Below are 14,872 nucleotides of genomic sequence, written 5' to 3' on the forward strand. Positions count from 1 at the left end.
TGCAAAAACTATTTAAACTATGTCGATTCTTAGTTAATACATGTATTTGTTCAGTAAAAAAAGTTATCTGGTCATAATTAAGGCAATCATAAAATAATTTAAATTAAAGTTATTCCAAGAGATTCTTAATATTTGATCAAAATTTGTCTTTTCTTGAAGTTCATCGTGTTGAAATGTGTCTAGTCAAAACTAACTTTATAAAATGTTCTTTTTCTTTGTTTGCACTTTTTTAGTTAGGATAAACTTGCAAAGCTGAAGTTTGAAAGTAAAACTTTTTTAACACAAAAATTTCTTTTGTGTACATGAATACAGGATGAGGCTCTCGAAAGGGCTTACGATCTTAAAGTACTTACCTATGAATCTTTTAAATATGAGTATTCATTGTTTATTTATCTTTTTTTATCTGATTATCTTTGGTTTTATGGCTCTCTAGGGACGCTAAGCCGAGAAATTTCTTGTCTTAATAAATGTATGACATGAAAAGGTTCGGATTAGTACTTTCTAAAGGATTCACATAAACAGAAGTTCAAACATAAAACTTCTAGCATGGGAACCCAGCATTGCCCAGGTTAATCATAGTTACCTCCGCCGTTTACCCGCACTTAGTCGTTAATTACGATATTAGCTATTTTTACCTTAAAAAAGTGACCCATGCTCAACTTAGAATCTCAAAACTAAGAACATTTCAGTGGTTCATCCCGAGTTCCCCAATCATAATTTGAGGCAAATCGGTCCAGGGGTTTATGAGTTATAATCGGACATCCAAACAAACAAACAGAGATTGCTACTTTATATATATATATAAATACTTAATTTATTAATTACATTTGCTTGATGTTTCACATGCGTAATATTTGTATTCATATGTTAATAAGTGTAGCACAGTAGAAACAGATGGGTTTTCAAAATCATGCCCAAAGAGAGTAAACTATTCATATATATGCAAATTAAATAATACTATTGTACTGTCCCTGTGTCTGACGTACAGAAAGTACAAAAGTGTTACAGTCATGTACATTTAAAAATAAAATACAAGACAAAGTTCTCATGTGACTATCAAAACATTTTGATACCTTTGGTCATTTTTTCAGTTCTAACAATAGCAGTATATTTAGAACTGCTTATATAACCTCAGTCCATTTAACCTACTTTATTTCTAAATCCATCTATTGATCAATCCCTCCATCCTATGTAGCTGTCTGTTATCATTGTACTGAATAATGGCTGGCTGGACCCAAACAAAAGATTGTTTATAAATGTAAACAAACAAACAATACATGATGAATTTATATATAGTGACAAGCTTAATGTTTGCAAAGGACACGAAACATTTTACCTTTGAAGGGAGAGGAGTGGGGGGGGGAGGGGGGGGGGTTGACACAGGGGAACCTTTCCTAAATTGTTTAATCCTAATTTATCCTAAACTGTTTCTTCCCTAGCAAGTTATCCTAAACTGTTTAATCCCTAACCAAAGTTATCCTAAACTGTTTAAATCCTACCAATGTTATCCTAAACTGTTTAAACCCTACCAAAGTTATCCTAAATTTTTAAACCCTACTAAAATTATCCTATACTGTTTAAAGCCTACCAATGTTATGCTAAACTTTTTAAACCCTGCCAAAGTTATCCTAAACTGTTTAATCCCTAGCAAAGTTATCCTTAACTGTTTAATCCTTAGCAAAGTTATCCTAAACTATTTAAATCCTACTAAAGTTATGCTAAACTGTTTAAACCCTGCCAAAATTATCCTAAACTGTTTAATCCTTAGCAAAGTTATCCTAAACTGTTTAAATCCAACTAAAGTTATCCTAAACTGTTTAAACCCTAGCAAAGTTATCCTAAACTGTTTAAACCCTACCAAAGTTATCCTAAACTGTTTAATCTCTACAAATGTTATATTAAACTGTTTAAACCCTAGCAAAGTTATCCGAAACTGTTTAAACCCCACCAATGTTATTAACTCAACTAGAAATATTGTTTGTTACCCTGTATATGGTAACTCAACTAGAAATATTGTTTGTTACCCTGTATATGTTAACTCAACTAGAAATATTGTTTGTTACCCTGTATATGTTAACTCATCTAGAAATATTATTTGTATTGTACCCCACCTTGGTTAAAACAGTTTAAACGGTTTAACTCATAAAACTAGGTCGTTTTAGAAAATTCTGCCAAGATAAAAACATAAAACCAGATTTATTTAACAATTTCTTGTTGTCCGGTTCATACCATTTCCTTAATTAAACTGAAGGAGTTTACTGTCCGTGCAGACAAGAAACATTGATAATCTAATTATTAAAAGAAAATATTAAACTGAAGGAGTTTACTGTCCGTGCAGACATGAAACATGGATAATCTAATTATTAAAAGAAAATTAAACTGAAGGAGTTTACTGTCCGTGCAGACAAGAAACATTAATCTAATTATTAAAAGAAAATATTAAACTGAAGGAGTTTGCTGTCCATGCAGACAAGAAACATTGATAATCTAATTAATAAAAGAAAATTAAACTGAAGGAGTTTACTGTCCGTGCAGACAAGAAACATTGCTAATCTAATTATTAAAAGAAAATTAAACTGACGGAGTTTACTGTCCATGCAGACAAGAAACATTGATAATCTAATTATTAAAAGAATATTAAACTGACGGAGTTTACTGTCCGTGCAATTATTAAAAGAATATTAAACTGACGGAGTTTACTGTCCGTGCATACAAGAAACATTGATAATCTAATTATTAAAAGAAAATATTAAACTGAAGGAGTTTACTGTCCGTGCAGACAAGAAACATTGATAATCTAATTATTAAAAGAAAATATTAAACTGAAGGAGTTTACTGTCCGTGCATACAAGAAACATTGATAATCTAATTAATAAAAGAAAATTAAACTGACGGAGTTTACTGTCCGTGCAGACAAGAAACATTGATAATCTAATTAATAAAAGAAAATCAGCCTTGTCACCAACTAAAGCTTTCTAATCCGTATATCTTTACAACCAGATGGAGTGAACCTTAGATTTTTAAAACTTATTCAAATAAATATTAGATATTTTAAACTTTCATACAGAGTTTATAATTTGAAGAGGTGTGAAACATATGGTTACAATTATCTTTGTAAGTAACGAAGATATAAATAATAAAAAATCAGAGTTTGTGACCAACACTCAATTCCTTTATAAATATAAAAAGAATAAAATAAGTACCTATCAGTACTAAATCTAATTTAATCTAAATGTACATATTTAAATAGATACCTAATTACCTACCTACCTAATCTAACTATACATATTTAAATAGATACCTAACTACCTACCTACCTATTCTAACTATACATATTTAAATAGATATCAACCTACCTACCTAATCTAAATATACATATTTAAATAGATACCTATCTACCTACCTACCTAATCTAACTATACATATTTAAATAGATATCTACCTACCTACCTAATCTAACTATACATATTTAAATAGATCCCTATTTACCTACCTACCTAATCTAACTATACATATTTAAATAGATACCTATCTACCTACCTACCTATTCTAACTATACATATTTAAATAGATCCCTATTTGCCTACCTACCTAATCTAACTATACATATTTAAATAGATCCCTATTTATCTACCTACCTAAATAGTACCTCCCTACATATCTAACTATCTATCTTTTTATCTATCTACTGATGAATGTATCCCTAGGGTGTTGACTATTGCGCCATTTTAACTAAATGAGAATAATGAGAAGGATTCTAGATTCTCCTATTCTAGCATACTCAGTTCTCAGGTAGAATACTGCAGAGTGCAGAGCATACTCAGCTCTCAGGTATTATACTGCAGAGTACAGAGAATGGTCAGTTCTCAGGTAGAATACTGCAGAGTGCAGAGCATGGTCAGTTCTCAGGTAGAATACTGCAGAGTGCAGAGCATGGTCAGGTCTCAGGTAGAATACTGCAGAGTGCAGAGCATGGTCTCAGGTAGAATACTGCAGAGTGCAGAGCATGGTCAGGTCTCAGGTAGAATACTGCAGAGTGCAGAGCATACTCAGTTCTCAGGTAGTATACTGCAGAGTGCAGAGCATACTCAGTTCTCAGGTAGAATACTGCAGAGTGCAGAGCATACTCAGTTCTCAGGTAGAATACTGCAGAGTGTAGTGCATACTCAGTTCTCAGGTAGAATACTGCAGAGTGTAGTGCATACTCAGTTCTCAGGTAGAATACTGCAGAGTGTAGTGCATACTATTATTCAGTTCTCAGGTAGAATACTGCAGAGTGCAGAGCATATTCAGTTCTCAGGTAGAATACTGCAGAGTGTAGTGCATACTATTATTCAGTTCTCAGATAGAATAATGCAGAAGGAAGTGCATGGTCAGAGGCAAAAAAACATTTAAGACAATTTATGTGTTGACATTTAATTATTCTTACATATAATTGACTTTAGAAATTTTTTGTTGTAAAGCAAATGATTTTACTATCAACCTTTTAAGTAAAATTGGTCTGTGTAAGTGACTGCATCAGAAAAAAGTTTTTTGATAAGTAACTAAATAAATAAATAACATCTTAGCGACGACCCCCAAGAGGTTTTCAACACTTGATCTCAATATCTCTTAGGTAACTTTGCTTGATCCCTCCGACCACGACCACGGGATATCGAAGAGGAATTAATCTTATCCTTCAGACTGCAAAATAAACCTGAGGAATAATATTCCAATGGTTAATAATTTGCTATTTTAGTTTTGAGTTGATTTCCATCGATGATTGTTGGCTCAATAGTTCCTCCTGATGAGTTCAAACTTCTTTACAACCATTTTAATACATATCGTTTAAAAAACAACGGCTTTAATTTTACTTTATATCAACTTATATCTTTTTTATAAACTGTAAAATTGTGAACTTAAAAGATATGAAAAAGGGGGCTTTGTGGTTTTCCCTGCCCTAACGTTAATAATATTTTCATTATAACATGAAATGAAAAACTGATTATTCTTTTTTAAGAAAAAAGTTATTGAAGTCAAAACCATTGTTTAATATTATTCACAAATTTTTATTCTTTTTTCAACCGTTTTTTAAAAAATGGCTTAATTTACATTTTTTTCTTCAAATCCTTGACCAATTTGAGTTTGAAATTTAGCAACCTAAAAAATGCCTTATTTCAGTTTTGATGTAAATGAATTAGATCCAAAGGCACTTACATTAAAAAAAAGATCAGTTTTTCTCCCTTATCTATGTTAATTTATGCATGAAAAGAGGTTAAATACCCAAATATATAAATAAGATTCAAGACTCATTAGAATAAAGAAGGGGGGGAGGGACGAAGGAGGGTCAGGGTTCTAGGTGGTGAGAAGAAGATTTACACCAATAGAAATATTTCTAAAGAGTTTGTGAAGATGAGAAGAAAGATGGGATTAAAGTTTCAATGGTTTCTGTCTAGGATTTAAACAAGTTTTTATAAGAATAGTTTACAATAGTAAATACGCATTCATCTTTATCTTCGATTCATCTATTCATCTTGGATTCATATATTCATCTATTCTTCTTGGAATCATCTATTCATCTTGGATTCATCTATTCAGCTTGGATTCATATATTCAGCTTGGATTCATCTATTCATCTTGGATTCATATATTCAGCTTGGATTCATATATTCATCTATTCATCTTGGATTCACCAATTTATCTGGATGGACCTTGAATGAATTCTATAAATGATAAGAAATAAAATTGGCCGCAGTTTTTATTTAGGTTTAAAACAACAAATAGGTTTAATACAATAATGATAATAATAATAATATTAATAACAAATACAATTAATTAAAGTATACAGACAACAGTATTTTAAATACTTACATAATTCATATAAATATTAAATTAATATTACAAGAAGAAATATGAATTATGTACATATATATAATATTGTACAAGGCACTTACTTCACAATGTTTGTGAAAATTCATGTTTTGAAAAACTTCCTCTTTTCTACTTGGATGAATTTGAGTTCTTTAAATAAATTTAGAATATAAAGGTTTTGGTTTATTATTTAAACTACAATGTATAACTTAATTAGGTTGAACTGAGCAATGCATGCAGAGGAAAGCCGAGACCGGAAATAAAACGTTATCAAATATTTAATTTAGTTTGGGAGTATGCGTTTAAGGGGGCTGGGGGGGGGGCAATTTTATATGTCTTAAAAATATTTAAACAATGTTTATTAAAATTTTCCTTAACTTTATTCAAGGCGTTTTTTGTTGCACTGTTTTCTTAAGTGTTTATAAGTCAAAATGAATTGTTAAACTAGTATTTCCTAGAATATCTAAATGTTAAAGGCAAGATTAATAGATTGTAAAAATCTAGTTTAAAAGAGAACACCCACTTTTACCATATATTTTATTTGAACTAGTTTATAAAATAGTTCATATTTTATGTTATTTGATATCTGGATATTATTTGTAGATTCTGTTGGAACACAAATAATGAGAGAAAATTTTTTAATTTTATATTTTAATCTTTTTTGTTTGTTTTTAAAATACTCAGATATATTTAAAAGAACCTTGAGAGTAAAAAGAGTGGGTGGGGGCGGGGGGGGGACTATAAACTCAATAAAAGAACTATTAAATACTATCTTGAAAACGTTGAGATCTAAATTAAGAATTTATATCACAGAAAAGCACATTTAAAAAAAGCCTCCAGACATACCAACAATTTTAGGAAAAAACCTAACAGGGTTTTCAATTTACCCATCAACCAAATCTTCAGAAAACTATTTGGAAAAAAATTGATAAAACTTTTTTTAGGATTTACATTTAAGAATAATTTTAATTAAAGGATCCATTCTTTTTTATCTTTTATCCAGGTTTAGATCTCTAATTGGTTAAAAACTGATATTTTCTGTATATTTTGTTTGATGTTAGATATTTGGTTTGTGGATCCAATATTTACACTTAATGTTTGATTTTAAATAATCAAAAAAATGTAGATATCCTCTTAATTTTTTATCTATGAATGCTTGATTCAAAACGATTTAAAATATACATGAATAAATTATAATGAATAATGAAATCTATATATAAATTTGGCTTGTCTGTTTGTTTGTTTGTTTGTTTGTTTGTATCCAATAAACGTCAAAACGGCTGAACCGATCGGGCCCAAATTTTGTGTGGGACATCTAGGGAGCCCAGGGAAGGTTTATGAATCATCAAAATTTCAAATATTTGTCTCTATCAAAATTCGATCGTCATTAAATTTTTTAAAATTTTGAAAATCCGCGAAATTTTTTGTAAAAATCCGCAAATTATTTTTGTTTAGTTTTACGATGTACACAAAGAGAACATGTTTACAATTAATTTAGAAGATGGGCGCGAAGCGCCCTCTAAGGCTAGAAAGAAGGGCGCGAAGCGCCTTGAATTTCTAGTAATTATAAAATGGTCTACAGAAATATTTACCTATCATTAATTTGTTTAATGAAAATATTGATCATACCTAACAATACATTCATGCAAAATGCATATAACCATTCAAATTTAAAATGGAGATAAGACTTTTTTAATTTTTGTAAAATGATGTGTCAGATACCACCGTAGAACAAGGGGCATATAAATAACATTTAAAAACTTTAATACTATAAAATATTCTTTTAATAATAATATTTTCAAAAAGGGAAAGAAAGTAAAAGATACATCTTTCCATGTTAAGAAAAGTTATTTTTTTTTCTGCAAAAAATAGTTTGTCAGAAAAAACAGACATTTTTTTCAGAATTCACACCTCTCCTCCGGGGTAATTTTATTAGTTAAGTCTGCATTTAATATTCTATATCTACTCCTTCTTTGACATTCTAGACATACCATTCTTTAACAGGTTTATTATTGTTTGTTTTCACTGGTTTAACCTGCGTACTGCTTAGTACAGGTGGTGTACTGGGGTCCACAGAATACGATTTAGATTCAACAACTTTCACACTGGCCTCAGAGTGTGTCCTCATTTTAAAAACAATCACAATAATGAGAATGATGGCGATCAAGATCACAAAAACGATCCCAATGATGAGAAGGGTTCCAGGAATGTTTATCTGTAAACAGGAATAAATACTATTTCTAAAAAAATTAAACTTCCAACCTCTTTTTTAAAAAAAGTTTTTTTTTGCCAAACTGTCTTTTTAAAGTGGCAATTGTCCAGTTCAGAACAGTACACTTTTAACCATTGTCTATCAAGGATGACGTAAGTGTCCTTATTAAAAGATTTTATTAAAAGAATCATGCTTTCTGATAGACAATACTTGAAATTCATTTTTTTAATATTTCCAAAATTACATTTTCCATTTTAAGAATATAATTACCCCTGCCTTGTTGTGATGAATTTTCTCTCTGGGATTATCCCCTGGTTCCTGCTCCTCTGGGTTCTCGTAGATATTATACTTCTGATCATAGTTCTCATAGCTTCTACCATTGGTAGGATGGTACTGGGTAGGGGGGTAGGTAGGGGGTTCTCCAGGGTATATAGGATACTCAGGTTGGTAGATCTGATCCAGGGGCTCCTGGGTGGTTGTGTCAGGGTAGTAGGGATAGGTCGTGTCTACCACAAAATAAAGAGAGGTTAATGGCGTGATCACGAAAATTAAATTCTGATTGTCTTTATATATAACAGTAAACTAGATGTCTTGTTTAAAAGTAAAGTGCAAGTCTTAGATTTTCACCCGCTGAATTTGCATTTGCTATTTAATACTTTTTTGTTGGGCTATGAATTTTAAATACTTAAGTACATAAGGTCTCTGACTCTAAATGTTACGGATTTTAGATAAGAGATCCAAATATGATTAAAAATATTCTTAAACAGACAGGATGCATTTCTTTCTGATTAGTTTTACGTCATATTTAGATACTAGAAATTCAAGGCGCTTAGCGCCCTTCTTTCTAGCCTTAGAGGGCGCTTCGCGCCCATCTTCTAAATTAATTGTGAACATGTTCTCTTTGTGTACATCGTAAAACAAACAAAAATAATTCGCGGATTTTCACAAAAAATTTCGCGGATTTTCAAAATTTTAAAAATTTAATGACGATCGAACTTTGATGGAGACAAATATTTGAAATTTTGATCATTCATAAACCTTCCCTGGAGCCACGAGAGGTCCCACAAAAAAATTGGGCCCGATCGGTTCAGCCGTTTTGACGTTTATTGGATACAAACAGACAGACGACAGACAGACAAACAGACAGACAAGCCAAATTTATATATAGATAATTACATCTCCAAGGGTTGGATGTAGTTGTCTCCGGGTCCTTGTCTGCACTACCCTCCTGTATCCAACAGTCCTCGTCATCTAGACAGGGGTGTACCCAGGGGGTACTATCCTCCAGGGCAGGGGGGTCTGGTGGGGAGATATACACAGGAGTGATCAGTTCATCTCCACTTCCTACATTTTAAAAACAAGTATTTAAAGTATTTAAAGTATTTAAAGTATTTAAAGTATTTAAAGTATTAAAAGTATTAAAAGTATTTAATTTTTCCTCACTGTAAATGGAGTTTTTCAATTGTAAATTTCCTGTAAAAATTACTTACAACAGGCGATGACAAAAAAGGAAAATTTTCAAGATAGAAAACGTTGTTTTGTTAAAAAGAGGAAGGTTTGAAGGGCACTTTTAAAGGGACAGACCGGCTAAGTAAGATAACTAAACTGAGTATGCAGTGTTTTGGATAAATTTTTTAGGATTCATTTGAGACATATGAAACGTTTCCACGATGTATAATTACTGAGTTAGAGTGCATAGACGACGTTCAAAATGATGAATTTGGGTGGGTACGTTTTCAGAATCGGTTTTTTAAATTATTTAATCACGACGACCAAAAATATAGTAAAAATTCTAAACTAGCTAAAAAAACGATTCTGAAAACGTACCCACCCAAATTCATCATTTTGAACGTCGTCTATGCACTCTAACTCAGTAATTATACATCGTGGAAAAGTTTTAAATGTCTCAAATGAATCCTAAAGAATGTGTCCAGTTCAACTACCTTACAGAGCCGGTCTGTTCCTTTAAAGTGAATCAAACATGCCACACTTTAAATGGTTAACCACTTGAAGTTACATCTACAATCCCTTCAGGTAAACATTTTAAGATTTAAAATATAAATATTAACCTGCATATTGGTAACACTTGGAGCTTAGGTTCTTCCGTTTAGAAATGCATTTCGCAATTATTATGTCGTCCTAAACAGTTTTATTCTAACATTTCGGAACAATATTTATTTAAAATATAAAATTAGGAAAATAAAAAATAATACAGTAAGACCCATAAAATTGAAGAATAAAAAACGCAATCAGGCAATCTTATGTGTATAAGATCATGTTGTAAAACGAATGATTTTACCAATAGCCTGAAAATCCACTTAATATGTAAAATGGGTGCGTGTTATAACCAGAAAATTGGTGTATTGTCGTTTTCCTATTCCACAGTTTTATGGTTCCCACTGTATATACTATAAACTATTGATTAATGTAATCTCTGTTTGGGTGTTTGAGTGTTTGTTTGTTTGTTTATCCGATCATAACTCATGAACCCCTTGACCGATTTGCCTCACATTTTGATTGGTTTTGAGATTTTGAGTTGAATGGGTTTACTATTAATTTACGACAAAGGACGAGTGAACAGTGGGACTAACTCCCCTGGGCAACTCTGGGTTCGATTCCAGTAATTTACCTGAACCCCTGGAGTATCACTGCTATCAGTTTACCTGAACCCCTGGAGTATCACTGCTATCAGTTTGTTGCATTCTCTCAAACTCATCCAAGTTATAATCTCTTAAAATGTAAAGCAAAATAAATAAATGTGTCATAAATTATACTTCAGAACCTTTTTATCAAAATGTTAAAAAATTGGCCTAAATAATTGATCTCAAATTTAATGACTTTTAAGAACTATATTTAAGTATGAAAGATATTGTGTTAATCAAACGAATCCCACTGAGCTTTTATACACTCTGAGTTCGGAACTCTTGTATTGTGGATATCGGGATCAAACATCTATAATTTTGGTAATCTGAAAATTAATTTAATCTTTTTTCGAAATCCCGAATGTTAATCGTATTCGTTCGCTGATTGGAGAACTCAAATGAAGAAATTAAGCAACGTATTGTTCCTCAAAATAAAAGTTTCCATAGTGGATATCGATATCAAGCCATCGGAAATGTGAGTATCCAACATAAAAGTTTTTTCCTATAAATTACGAAGTTTTTAGTTTGTGTGTCTAAAATAAAATGTTGAAATTTAAAATTGAATAAAAAATGATCATGAAAATGTTTTTAAATTATAACCTGTAATTAAACGGTATCTGATGAAGATACTTGATATCTCCCATTATACTCGCTCCGTCTACGATCAAATATTTTAAGAAAAAATGAAAAAAGTTAATTTAGCTTGAACGGCCGGCTTGAATCAAGAAAAACAACAAACAAACGAAAAAAGGAAAATAATTTTCGACTAATTAGTATTTTAACGGAATTAATAAAAATCAACAACAATTGTTAACAAAATATATAAAAGCGACTTAAACTCAACCAAATCTATGAAAAAAACAGGAATAAGATTTGTAAATATATGATCAAAAATTGAATATTAGTTCGAGTTTTACCTTTTCTCTCTTTAGCTAAGTCCAGCGGCCGAATAGTATTGTAGACAAGACCGGAAATAACACCTTGAAACGGCCGTTCAATCTGAAATATTTAATCTTTACTCTCCTCAAACACTAAGTTTCTATAAATACATCAGTATTTACAACCTAATGTCGCGGACCTTAGATAATGTTCTAATTATAACTTAAAATAGAAGTCATGTCAAGTTTTAAATATCAACGGTCACAGATTAGAAAATATATGAATTAGGAAAATAGAGTTGAATCATGTTTTTTTTAGAAAAATAAATATATTTTAACATATTTTAGAGAAGAAAAAAATTTAAAAAAGCTTGCGAGATAAAGTTTTAAGTTTTAAGGTTTTTGTTTACTTTGGGCAAACTCTGCTTTTTTCTGCTGAACATATACAATAAAAAATATAATATGCGGCTTTTACGTAAAGAACAAGATGAATGGTTATATATATATTTATATACATATATATAAATTCCTGTAAGATGGATTACATGTATACGTATGAAGAATGATTTATATATAATAAAATGTAAGATGTAAGATGGATTACATGTATACGTATGAAGAATGATTTATATATAATAAAATGTGGAGACTAGATATTTGCAAGAAAAACTTTCATTTTCCAACTGAATGTGTATTTACACTTCACAGAGAACATACATTATAGTTTTTTTCTAAAATAAACTCATCGTGACTAGAGAAAAAATTCCCCCCCCCCCGCCTCCCTTCCCCTTCTTTCTTTAACCTTTCTTAATAGTTTCCCCTAGGGGTAAAAGGTCGGTTTCCCCCGGTTGGTTTTGATGAAGATTGGAAAATAGATTTTCAGGAATTTAATATCTATCTATCTATCTATCTATCTATCTATCTATCTATCTATCTATCTATCTATCTATCTATCTATCTATCTATCTATCTATCTATCTATCTACCTGGTAGTCGTCTATATGAAGGAGAGCTTGACTTCCTGTTCTGCTGAATCTGATCACGTGATACTTCCCATCATTTATCTGAGCAATCAATCAATTATTCAATTTTCAATAAATAAAACTAGGTTAGTACAATCCATGAATTTATAAATCCATCATTTAAAGGGACTGTGAGCGTAGTGTCAAGTTAGCCTCCATGCATGAGGATATTGCCCCGTATCACAACGGTATCCTTGAAACCTTTATCTGATCGATAATTAGTCCTTCACTTCATCAAAAGTAAGCGATCAATTTGTTAATCAATATCAATTAATAAATTTTAAAAATTGGTCTTAAGAAATAGAAAAGATTTATTTTTCATTAATCGTTCCTTTAAAGGTCAAAGATTATCTATTCCTATAAATTTAAGTACTTTAAAATTATTTTAGTAAGTACTCTGAATTGTCAGTATATAAGAGTTAATGACTATAATTGTTGAATGGTTGGTTAGAATATATAATCTATGTTGAACTCTAGTATAAACCATTAATAACTAAATTATCCATCAATATATTCACCAACCTAAACTTAGATAATTGGGTCTAAAGTCGATATTAAACTAACTTTCAAGCTTTCATACTGAATATTCACTAATCCATTCATCCTATCATTCACTAGTTCATTCATCCTTTCATTCACTAGTTCATTCATCCTTTCATTCACTAGTTCATTCATCTGTTCATTCAAAAGTTCATTTATCCTTCATTCACTAGTTCATCCTTCCATTTATTTATTAGTTAATTCATCATTTCATTCACTATAATTCACTTCTTTCATACAACATTATTAATCATTTCTTTCATTTAATATGATTCATTAATCCATTATTTCCTATAATTCATTCATCCTTTCATTCACTATAATTCACTCTTTTCATTCACTATAATTCATAATTTATAATTTAATTCATCCTTACATTTACTAAAAAAAATCATTCTTTCTTTTACTGTAATTAACTTCTTTCAATCACTATCATTCATTCATCCTTTCATTCGCTAAAATTCACTCCTTTCATTCATCCTTTCATTCACTAATATTCACTCATTTCATTCACTATAATTCATTCATCCTTTCATTTACAAGTTCAGTCATCATTTCTACTATATTGTATATTTCAGCAAATATTTTTTTTCATTTTTGAATGAAACAACAGTTTTTTTTTCATTGTTCATATCATGCTATAATTACGTCATACTGCTGTAAAATGACGTTTTGGTCTTTAATCCTGACCTTTAATGAGTTTGTCATGACCTTAATGAGTTTGTCCTGTTCTTTAATGAGTTTGTCCTGACCTTTAATGAGCTTGTCCTGACCTTTAATGAGCTTGTCCTGACTTTCAATATGTTTGTTCTGACCTTTAATGAGTTTGTCCTGACCTTTAATGTGTTTGTCCTGACCTTTAATAAGTTTGTCCTGACCTTTAATGAGTGTGTCCTGACCTTTAATAAGCATGTCCTGACCTTAAATAAGTTTGTCCTGACCTTTAATGAGTTTGTCCTGACCTTTAATGAGTTTGTAAAATTATCTTGTTCTTACCACAAATGAGTTTGGTCTCCTATATAATGATCTTGTCCTGACCTTTGATGAGTTTGTCTTCATATATATAATGATTTTGTCCTGACCTTTTATAATAAGTTTGTCCTCAAATATAATAATATTGTCCTCAAATATAATGATCTAGTCCTCATCTTTAATGAGTTTGTCCTGATATATAATGATTTAATCCTGACCTTTAATGAGTTTTCTCTTACTAAAATCTCCCTGTTCTCAGTATAGAAGGAAACTAGAACCTTTCCATCCGTCTAAAGCATATTATAAAATTATTATTTAAAAATATATTTTTTTTTTCAAATATTATTTTCGAATATAAATATCATTAAATCAGCTTTGCTAATATGTAAACATGGTTAGTTAAGAAAGATCTATCATTTAAATACCTATTTCACCGTTAGCTAAATATATATAGTTGGTTAGTTAAATATATATAGTTGGTTAGTTAAATATATAGTTGGTTAGTTAAAAATATAATTGGTTAGTTAAATATATGGTTGGTTAGTTAATTATATAGTTGGTTAGTTAAATATATAGTTGGTTAGTTAAATATATAGTTGGTTAGTTAAATATATACTTGGTTAGTTAAATATATAGTTGGTTAATAGAGTTAGTTAGTTAAATATAAAGTTGGTTAGTTAAATATATAGTTGGTTAGTTAAATATATAGTTGGTTAGTTAAATATATAGTTGGTTAGTCAAATATATAGTTGGTTA

The 14,872-nt window shown here is 30.4% G+C and overlaps 1 protein-coding gene across 1 annotated transcript in view; it reads right to left on the reverse strand.

The window, feature by feature from the left end:
- Positions 1–7,337: 7,337 nt before the first annotated feature.
- Positions 7,338–14,872, reverse strand: part of LOC111698781 (neurexin-1) — a 61,874-nt gene continuing 54,339 nt past the window's right edge. Inside the window, exons 34-42 of the mRNA XM_023469209.1 lie at positions 14,335–14,406; positions 12,569–12,646; positions 11,622–11,709; positions 11,305–11,362; positions 10,726–10,792; positions 10,132–10,201; positions 9,239–9,406; positions 8,333–8,568; positions 7,338–8,065 (exon numbers count right to left, since the gene is read on the reverse strand). Coding sequence (XP_023324977.1) covers positions 7,832–8,065; positions 8,333–8,568; positions 9,239–9,406; positions 10,132–10,201; positions 10,726–10,792; positions 11,305–11,362; positions 11,622–11,709; positions 12,569–12,646; positions 14,335–14,406 — 1,071 coding nt within the window. The 3' untranslated portion in view covers positions 7,338–7,831. The remainder of the gene's footprint in view (positions 8,066–8,332; positions 8,569–9,238; positions 9,407–10,131; positions 10,202–10,725; positions 10,793–11,304; positions 11,363–11,621; positions 11,710–12,568; positions 12,647–14,334; positions 14,407–14,872) is intronic.

The sequence above is a fragment of the Eurytemora carolleeae genome, unplaced genomic scaffold (genome assembly GCF_000591075.1).
Source record: "Eurytemora carolleeae unplaced genomic scaffold, Eaff_2.0 scaffold275, whole genome shotgun sequence".
In the NCBI taxonomy this organism is placed as follows: Eukaryota; Metazoa; Arthropoda; class Copepoda; order Calanoida; family Temoridae; genus Eurytemora; species Eurytemora carolleeae.